Consider the following 10,292-nt stretch of genomic DNA (forward strand, 5'->3'; position numbering starts at 1 on the left):
TCCAGCAGCAAATATGGAAAACAAAAGGAGAGATATTTGCTTCTGTAACTACAAAGCAAGGCCTAGTATAGCCACTATTTTTCTTCCCTTCTTTCAATACCTCACTTCTAAACTGAGGTCATTAGAAACCTTACGGAAAAGCCTCTTCACTGAAACCATTCTGCTTGCTTTTTTTTATTTTCTAGAACTGAAGTAAACTTTCCATCAGAAAAAAATTTCATAACAAAATGGCAATTCACCGATATGATGTATAAACAAGGGCAAAGAAATTGAAAAAGATGTGGAGTTTTCAACAGATCTTAAAAACAAGAGGTTCCCAGGCTCAGGTCTTTTCCTTTATTACCAACACTTGACACCAAGTTGAAGATGTACCTCGTAAATTAGGTGTCAAAGATGTAAGAATTATGCCATTTTTCCATCATCAACATAAAAAAAAAATCTACTACAGCAACATCAGTTAGTAATCCTCATGAAGTTTTATCAGTCTCTTGCTATAGCAGAGCCAAACTCTTCACTGCAGGCTGAACTTTAAATACAATAAATTACGCATGTTTAAATAGGGCAGTGCACACATGCTTTGAACTAAGTATGTGCTCAAAGGCTTTAATGGATTAGGGTCTTAATTGGGAGGAGTTTCATCTTCTCAGCTCCTAAGATGAGGTCTCATTTAGCAGTATTCACAATGCCTCATCCCTTGGAGATCTGAGAAAAAAACATTTTTAGAATACTCTAGTCATTTTGACAGTGAAATATGAAGGACAAGTTTCATACAAGAAAGAAAAAAAAAAAGACAACAAATCAAAGGAGTCACACACCTTTCCTCATAATCTTTTCCTTAAACGTTTTATGACTTTATCATAAAAAATAAAGGAAGCCAGAATAACTAACTTGATAAAGCTGTACCTTAGTACCAACACTATAAATAAGCTCTGATATTTATTCAGCCAAGTGCAACAAGTCGCTATATCAGTTTTGTAACACAAAAATAACACAACCAAAGCATTGGTAATTGCTACATTAAAATAATGATTTAACACAAGTTCAGAAGAATTTCAACATTAGGAAAACTGAAATTATTAATGAAGCTCAACTACTCTTTCAGCATTATGTAAAACCAAAACTATTCAATAAATCCAAAGTTTCAGTAAAAGCAATGATTCAAAACTGATCAACTCTGAATAATTTTAGTACATGCCATGAAGCTGAAATGAAGATTAGAAACCTTACAGCCAATTCCAGTTTACATTATGAAAAATACAATATCATTACATACCACTGATGTTGAGATCATAATCTCCAGCTGTGATCACATTAGCTACCAGTCCTTCAGCAGGCTGACTGACAGACACAACATCATGCAAAAGTTTCCGAATGGCACCGGGCTGAGGTGGGTGAGTGATGATGTTGTTGACAGCAATCTTCAAATTTTTAATGATGTGAAGCTGATTATTAGGATCTCTCATGTGAACTAAAAAGGAAAAAAAAAGAGGATTTGTTGAGGAGTGTAACAGACAGTTAAAACAGTTGTCATAAATTAGTCTTTTTCCAACACGTTTTTTCTTTAAAGATTGCTCCACTAAACTTCTCCATCATCAATTTTAGATCACAGACCGTAATGCCTGACTACCAAAAATGGAGGGGGGGAGGGTGATAACTAAAAATTACTTGATGCTCAACATTAGGCTCATCTAGGCATTAAACAACAGCGTAAGAGCTTGCAAGAATATCCACTCCATCTAACACAGTACGTGCACGTCCTACACTGATGCACTCCCTTCCTTGTGGAACATACCAACTTTTGTGGAAAAGCTATAGGAACCATGTATGGATTTCACACAACACATCATGTTTCAAGGAATCACCCATTTCCGAGAAACCCCCAGCACACAAATAAACAGCATTTAAGAAACTTGACAGGGATAACCTAGTACTCATTCATCCAAAATGAACGTATCCTAAAAGACAGGCTGAAAGAGTTGTGGTTACTCATCCTGGAGAAGAGAAGGCTTGGGGAGACCTTAGAGCAGCCTTCCAGTACCTAAAGGGTGCTTGCAAGAGAGCTGAAGAGGTACAAGGGCATGTAGTGACAGGACAAAGGGGAAGGGTTTAAAACTGAAAGAGGGCAGATTTAGATCAAGAAGAAGTTCTTTACTGTGAGGATGGTGAGGCATTGGAACAGGTTGCCCAAAAAAGCTGAGGATGTCCCAACACTGGAACAGTTCAAGGCCTGGCTGGACGGGGATGTGAGCAACCTGGTCTAGTGGAAGGTGACCCCGACCATGGCAGGGTGAAGTTAGAACCAGATGTTCTTCAAGGTCCCTTTAAACTTAAACCATTCTATGATTTTTAGTACTATAGCTTCCTTTGTAGAATCTTTGTGAAAATTGCTCCCTCAAGCCATCTGTTTTTAAAAAACTACTCACGACATTTTCAACACTCATTACAATTCTGGTCCTGCTGTGATTTTTTCAAGTAATTTTACCCTATTTCAAACCACAACCACCACCAAGCAAGCCAGGTTGTGAATGCAGGCAGGACACACTGACTTACGGCTGCCTAAGCCACCTGATGCTACCACGTGCCCCACAGTACAGCCCTTGACTCCTCTGCATTTTATTTTCACAAACTCCTGTACAGCACATAAAAGGCAGCACAAAGGAATAATCTTGTTTTCCTCATCTTTCAACTAACCACAGAATTCAGACCGTAAAGGTCTGAAACTGAGTATTCAATTTGCTCCAGCCTGGAAAGCACTCCACACCTTTTCTGCAAGGCTCTTCAGAAGTAACAAGTACACAGCTAAAGTCAGATCACACTAGATGTGCTTACAATCCATCTTAAATGTTAAAACAGATTTCTAATGTGGTTCAAATCTTGACTGGCATAGTTCTACCTTCCTCAATCACATATTCACCCAGCGCTCAAGCTTATGGGAAAACAGTAAAGCAAGTTAGAAAACTCGTCCTGCCAAAAACAACCTAAAAATGTGCAGGTTTTTTCAGCTCTAAGTTTCAGACTGAACTTGTACATCATAAGGCTATATCAACACAGGGAAGGGCAATTGTGCTGGCTAAACTTATTTCAGTTCAGCATTTCTATCAGAAACCTGAAAAGTTGTTTTGGGTGGGGTTTTTTTTCATCTTATCACATAGGTAAATTATTGACCCTACTGCCATATAATTACTGAAATTACCAAATGTAAAGGAAGTGGCAGGAACAAACAGCTACGAAACGAGTTTGCCTTCACCAGTGCAGCTGTAACACTACAGCTCATCCTTGCTGTCTGTCCTAAAATATAACAGCCTTAATAATGAAGAGCAACCACATTTCCATACAGAACGCAGATGACATCTCTGGTATATGTTTATTGTGAAGGACTGAAAAAACAGACATACTTGGAACCCCAAAAAGTGCTTAATACCCAATAAAAAATACCTACTGTTACACATTTCCTACAAGTGTTTGTAAGATCATTTCAGAAAGCACTTTGCCGAAAATGGCAGCAGTAGCATATATTAGAACAAAAGCTTTCTCATCAGAAATTGAAAATGATCAGATGCTAAGATACACATGAACAAGGAATTCCTAACATCACACTAAGCTCGAATAAGCACAGTGTTCCCATTATATTTCCTTACATCTTGCACATATTTAAGGCTTAGAATCAGATAAAGTTATCAGAAGGTCTCCCTCCTTATTTTTTTTTTCTGTTTTTTAAGGTCAAACACTTTGGTTTAAGAGTAACCAATGCTTAAAGTGACAGTTGCTAATTGACGTGTATGCTGTAATTCTCCCCCCCACAAAGACAGTATTAGTTCACAGAATGTTTTTAAAGTTTCTTAAAAACAGGATCCTATTTTAAAGAAAACCAACCTATACATATGTATATTTGTTATATTAGGCATCAATTGCTACTAACAAACAGCCACAAGACAGCCACTTTGAGAATAAATATGAAGGTATAAAATCCTCCGTATACTTTTGATTTCCTTTATTAAAGGAAGTTCAAAGTTTGAAGAGGGTTTTGGTTTTGCTTTCCTCTAAAGTCAAGATTTATGGGGATAGTAAAGCTGTCCTTTCACTTTTTTAAATATTTCCCCTTCACAAACAGGAGGTGATTTACTTACAGAAGTCAAGAGGCTAAAAATTACAGAACAGAGCACTCTGCATCTGTGCTCAGGAGGTTCTACCATCGTAGTGTGCTATACTGCAAGGGTATTTTTGGCTACAGCAACATTAGCAAGCCACTGATAGGCCAAAGTGATGAGTAGATTAAATACTGATTTGTGCAGAGGGTGGTCCCCCCAACATCTACATTACATATCTTTGTGGGGTTCTACTTGAAATTAGATAGAATCTGGCCTCCTTGGATTGAGCAACCTCAGCAGTGTGTGGTTTTACACTGCCTGAAGAATCAAACAGTGTTCTGGTCCTTCACATCTCTTAACACATGTAGGACAACTGATATGTGCACAGTAGAGAGCTCAGTTCCTGTTTATCAGAACTGTTTTGAACATTTATCAGAAGACTAACTTCAGAACTGCACTGCTTCTCTAAGCAAGAAGGCTGATGAACACGCAGCCTTCAGCTGGTTCATAAGCCGTGTAATTCCTAATTGCCAACAAAAATATGTATTGTAACAGGACTCTAAAAATACAGTAGCAGATCCATGACTGAGCTTTTCAGGTTATAGAAGAATTTAGGAAGCAATGCATGTACTTAAAAGTTTTGCATAAGTAAGGCTTCTAAAGAGAGAAATACCAATCAATCCAATTTTATGTTACAAATCCAATGAAATAGCCACTAAGTAAAGAGAGATGGATTAATTTAAAATGAACAGCATTTCACACTCCCGTAAGAAAAACTGTGCTTAGAAATGAAGACACCAAAACAGAACTAGAAAATCACAGAATTGTTATGATTGGAAGGGACCACTGGAGATCATCTACTCCAACCCTCCCTGCCAAGGCAGGGTCACTCCAAGCAGGTAACACAGGAACCATCCAGGTGGGTTTGGAATGTCTCCAGAGAGGGAAACTCCACAACCTTCCTGGGCAGCCTGTTCCAGAGCTCTGCCACCCACAATAGAAAGAAGTTCTTCATCATGTTGAAGCAGAACTTCTTGTATTTCAGCTTATGGCCGCTGCTCCTCACAGAATCCCGGAACAGTTATCACCATAATATCACAATTATACATAATATGAGAATAATAATCATAATACAACCATAAGCAGTACAACACACAGTTGTGGAGGTATGTCATGCACACACATTCTGCTGGACCACGACTGGATCATTTAATCATGCCTTTCTTGCTCTTTGTCCTTACCCTCACACATGCTGCTTCCAACACAAGAACTTACAGACAGCATGCAGTAACATTTCTTCCACGGAGCAGGAAGAGGAAGTCACACTTGAAGTGAGGAACTGGAGTCAGGCCTGTGGCCTGCTGGATCAGAATACACACAGAGCAGTGCAGTAAGAAAAACCCACTGTAGAAGTTTCACTTAGGGAACACTGAGGATAATTCAGGTTCGCAAGTTCCTTAAGTGTCACAATAATTGGACCAAAACAGTTGCAACTAAGTAACGCAAGCATTAAGTATCCTTCAAAGTGAATGCTTCACTTTGAATAGTCTGCCTGGTTTTGTTTGCTAGATGCATTTTGAGAGCCTTTCACTAAAAGAAAGAGATAATTAACTTCAGAACTCTAAGGATGTGAGCATCTGCATTATTTTGATCTCTGCTGCATTCTCACTCATGAGTGTTGCTATACAAAATGAAAAACACTTATAAACAAGTTACAGTTGATAAGTTACTAAGATTCACCACAGAATTATGGCAGATTTTTAATACAAAGTAGCTTTTAAGCTGTTGCCATTTTTCAAAAGAGAAATGCAAAAATCTGCCGAGAATGACAGTACGAGCTTCTTTTTCTTTCCTCAGCACATGACACGCAGAGGCTGAAGTCTGAGCTACATGTCTGTCAGAAACTAAATCTGACAAATGTCATTGCATCACTGTTCTGACAAGCAGTTCTCTGCAAACTGCTGTCCTGTACACTAGTGTAATGTGCAGCAGCTTGAAACGCATAGCTTACTTAAATTAAAAACAAAAAAACCCTCAATTCCGGATAGTAAGTTAAAGCACCATAGCTAAAAAATCCTATTGTTTCTCTTAAGTGGTCAATCTCCAGTTTTCCTGATGCTTCACGTGGTCATTTTACCGATGCCACATAAGCAGCTCGATTCCTATTCACAGAAACATCAGCAAAAAAAGTATACCGGATAAAGCTACATGCGAGTGAAAGGAAAGCCCTGCAACTGAAATTACAATTAATGTTTCTGAAAGACTGGCCGTACTTTCAATGCCTGGGTACCGCAAGTGTGAAATCCAGTAGAGTCTGCAGCAAGAGTCAGGCACGAGTACTAGGGAGGTAACAGCAAAGTGGTTTTAAAGGAAGACAAAAATCCGTCTGGAAGAGCTGAATTTACAGACCTCTTCCTCTTCAGCCATGGGATGTCTCCAGGAGAAGCCAAACTTCCCAGGTTCCGCAGACCGAGTGAAACTAAGCTGACTTAACAGCTGTCACCTGCGACAACCCCGGCAAACGCGTGTCTCCGCCAAGCCTGTCAGGGCTCCAGATGACACCCACCCGGGCGGCCGCCGCCGCGGGGCGTCGGGCCCGTCCGCCGGCGCAGCCCCGGCGGGCACAGCCGTCAGGGACCCCCGGCCCCCGGAGGCCGCGGGCGGAAGGGAGCGGCGGCGCCGCCTCCCCCGCCCCGTGTAAACAACGCGCTCCGCTCCCGGCACCGACCTTCCGAAGTGAGGCGGCAGAAGGGCCTGACCAGCTCGGCGAAGCTGAGGTTGTTCCTGCGGGTGAGCCGCTCCGCCTCCTCGCTGCACAGCGCGGCCACCAAGGGCACGAACGAGTCCTGGATGAACTCCTGCACCGACTGCACGCACTGGGCCATTGCTGCTGTTGCTGCCGCCGCCGCTCGGGGCCGCCCGAGACGGCCCCGCTACCTTTGTCCGCAATTCTCCGGATTATTCCCTCCCTCCCTCCTCCCTTGGCCGGTGTCTGCCCGCGGCTCCCGCCCCGGTCCCGCTCGGCTCCCGCCCCGGCCCCGCTCAGCGCCCGCCAAGCGCCGCCATGTTGCGCCTCAGCCGAGCACCTCGGGGAGCGCCCGCTCCCGGCGGCCCTCGCGCCCGCTCATGTGATTGGGCGAAAGGGGCGGCGCCGTGCCGGGGAGGGGGAGGCGACGGTGGCCGGCCGGGGGGGGAGGAGCGTTGTGTGCTTCCCCCCCCCCGCAGCGGGCAGTTGGTGCGGCCCGGGAGGGGGCGGCGGGCCCGTGGGATGCTCCGGGGCATTCCTGGCGGCGGGAAGCTGGTGTGGCGGCCAAAGCTGACCCCCGCAAAAACAGTGCTGGCGGTTTTGCTTTAAAAAAAAACCCAAACAAAAAGACCAAAAACAGCAACAAAAAGCGCCAAAATGACCACAAAACAGGAAAAAAGAAAAAGAAGAGCCCCAAAACAACAAAAAAGCGCGCCAAAGGAACCACAAAACAAATCAAAACTAGAAAATTTAAAACAAAACGAAACAAAATCCCCCCAAAAAATCGCCAAAATTACCCCAAAACAAAACGGGGGGGGGGGGGGGGAACAAAACAACAACAACAAAAGGGTGGAGAGAGATAAAAAAAAAAGGGGGGGAGAATAAAGCATGCCAAAATAACCCCAAAACAAAGCAAAACAAAACCCCACACACGTGAATAAAACTACACACATAGACCCCCAGAATGGTTAGCCATAAAGTGAAACACAGGTTCCACTTTGATACAAGGAGAAGCTTCTTTGCTCTGAGGGTGGCAGAGCCCTGGAACAGGTGCCCAGGGAGGCCATGGAGTCTCCCTCTCTGGAGATATTCACACACCGGGACGCATTCCAGTGTTACCTGCTCTAGGGGACACTGCCTTGGCAAGGCGCTTGGACTGGATCATCTCCAAAGGTCCCTTCCAACCCTAACAATTCTGAGATTCTGTTAGAAAGAGTTGCTGGGGTGTTCTCTGGCAGATCTGTCAGTGCTCAGTTGTATGCAAGACATTCAAGCTGGGCAAAATAACTTCGCTTTTTGAGATTTGCCCATTAAAAGCATGATATTAAACAAAATCCTTTTGCACAGTGTGGTGGTGGCTGCCCTGGCAGACTCCCCGGCACCAGGAAGCTGGTTTGTGGCGGGACAAGGGCCGGCATTTGGCCCCAAAACCTCCCCCAAAGGAAAGCAGTTCTGTCAGTTTTATTTAAAAAAAAAAAAAAGGAAAGAAAGAAATAAAACACCACAAGAACAACAACACAACAACAATAAACAATAAAAGCAGAAAAAAATACCCCAAAAACCCAAATAAAACCGCAAAAAACCCACACAAAACCCCCCAGAATGGTTAAGTGATGCATGGGAGACTGCACTTGAACATGAGGAAGAACTTCATTACTTTGTGGGTGAATCTGGTGTGCTTTTCCAGAGAGGCTTGGAGTCTCCCTCACTGGAGATATTCAAGAACTGTCTGGATGCAATCCTGTGCCATGTGCTCTGGGATGACCCTGCTTGAGCAGGGAGGTTGGACCACATGAACCACTGTGGTCCCTTCCAATCCCTTCTGTGATTCTGTAATTCTGTTAAAAAATAAGGAGTTGTTTGGGTGTTCTCTGGCAGACCTGTCACTACTCAGTTGTATGCATGAAATTCAAATGGGGTGAAATAGCTCCATGGATTTTTTTAGATTTGCGTGTTAAAGCATGATTATCATCCAGAATCCTTTTGCACTTGTCACCTGAGTAAGGAAGTGATGTGGAAGCAAGACAACTGTGATTATCCATGATGAAATAAGTAATTTTGAACATGTTCTTTACAAAAAAGGAGTGTGGTAGTAGGGCTGATTTTTAACACCCTGCCAGGGACAGTCCTTGGGACAGGACTTGTAAACATCACAAAAAAAAAGCCCATCCTCTGAGAATGAAAAAATAGTTTTTAATGTAGACAGTAAGAAAACAAAATCTAGTAGGCCATACAAGTTGCCATTGTTCAGAACTGGGTCCTGGGAATGTTATCGAAAAGTTATTAAATATTGCAGAAAAAAGTTTTTTGGTTTTGATAGATTATTAGAGGAAAGGGAAGGCAAACTTCCACAAATATTTATTGCTTATCCACATTTGGAAATTCCCCAGAGCTATTCCAAAGTCATGTTTTCACAGATACTTTAAGCTAGGACCTCCACATGGACGCTTTGGGAGAATGGTGCTTCTCTCCCATTCCTTTTAATCCATTACTTCTAAACACTACACAAGTAGACTATATACAGATACAGTAGTCTACTATATCTAGTAGACTGAAGTGGATCAGAAGTCCCAATCCTGTGCACACATGACTTGAGATTGAAAATTCTGACCATCAACAGAGATGATTCTGGCCTTCTGGCAGAGATTCAATTTTTGATTCAGGTTTCTGGCAAAGATTCAAATTTCATGTGGCTATCATCAATTTTCAGTAGCCACTACAAAATGACAAGTCATTTTTTTTAATTGTCATTGTGTTGGAGGTTTTTTTTATCGTAGCAATTCTAAACTTATATTTGTGTGCTCAGAATTCATTCTCTGTGAATGAAAACATGTTGTATGCCTTTACTTTCTACCCAGTAATAAAAATTTTGTGCTTAGAATTTCTCTATTCTGATTATCTCTCCCAGTATGACACTGTCCCAAGGACTGGTTTTGTCATGCTAGTTTAATGTTGCTCTGTCATCTCATGGACTGCTCTCCCAAGACAAGGCCAGAGAATCACAGAACCATTTAGGTTGGGAAAGACCTCTGAGATCATCAAGTCCAACCTTTGACAGAAAACCATCTTGTCAACTAAACCATAGCACCAAGTGCCATGTCCAGTCATTTCTTGAACACCTCCGGGGTGGTGACTGAGAACCTTTTGATGCAACCTTGGACTTGCCTGGAGTACTGAGGAGGGATGAATAACCCCATCTTCAATGAACACAGCAGCTCAGGGTGTTGTATACCAGATCTTTTACTAACAAATGGGGAAGTCAATTAGGATTTAAATATCTTTATTTACAAGGCAGAAGATTCATTGGAAGGAATATAACATATCATTGCTAATAACTTGTAGCATCCTAAGTCTGCCAATGTGTGCCAATTTTGCTTTCAAATTCTGACCGTGTACAAATAGATAGGACAGACAGTGGACAGAAGTACAAAGGGATAATACAACGCTATTAATCCATG

General features: G+C 42.3%; 1 protein-coding gene across 4 annotated transcripts in view; it reads right to left on the minus strand.

Moving 5' to 3' along the window:
* Positions 1–7,138, minus strand: part of TRAPPC8 (trafficking protein particle complex 8) — a 53,020-nt gene extending 45,882 nt beyond the window's left edge. The window contains exons 1-2 of one of the 4 annotated variants that reach the window (XM_032124272.1): positions 6,817–7,138; positions 1,274–1,468 (exon numbers count right to left, since the gene is read on the minus strand). In XM_032124272.1, the coding sequence (XP_031980163.1) occupies positions 1,274–1,468; positions 6,817–6,973 (352 nt within the window). In that variant the 5' untranslated portion in view covers positions 6,974–7,138. The remainder of the gene's footprint in view (positions 1–1,273; positions 1,469–6,816) is intronic. The other 3 variants (XM_032124290.1, XM_032124282.1, XM_032124298.1) reach the window with 3 other exon arrangements.
* Between the last annotated feature and the right edge of the window lie 3,154 nt (positions 7,139–10,292).

The sequence above is a fragment of the Corvus moneduloides genome, chromosome 1 (assembly GCF_009650955.1).
Source record: "Corvus moneduloides isolate bCorMon1 chromosome 1, bCorMon1.pri, whole genome shotgun sequence".
Lineage (NCBI taxonomy): Eukaryota > Metazoa > Chordata > Aves > Passeriformes > Corvidae > Corvus > Corvus moneduloides.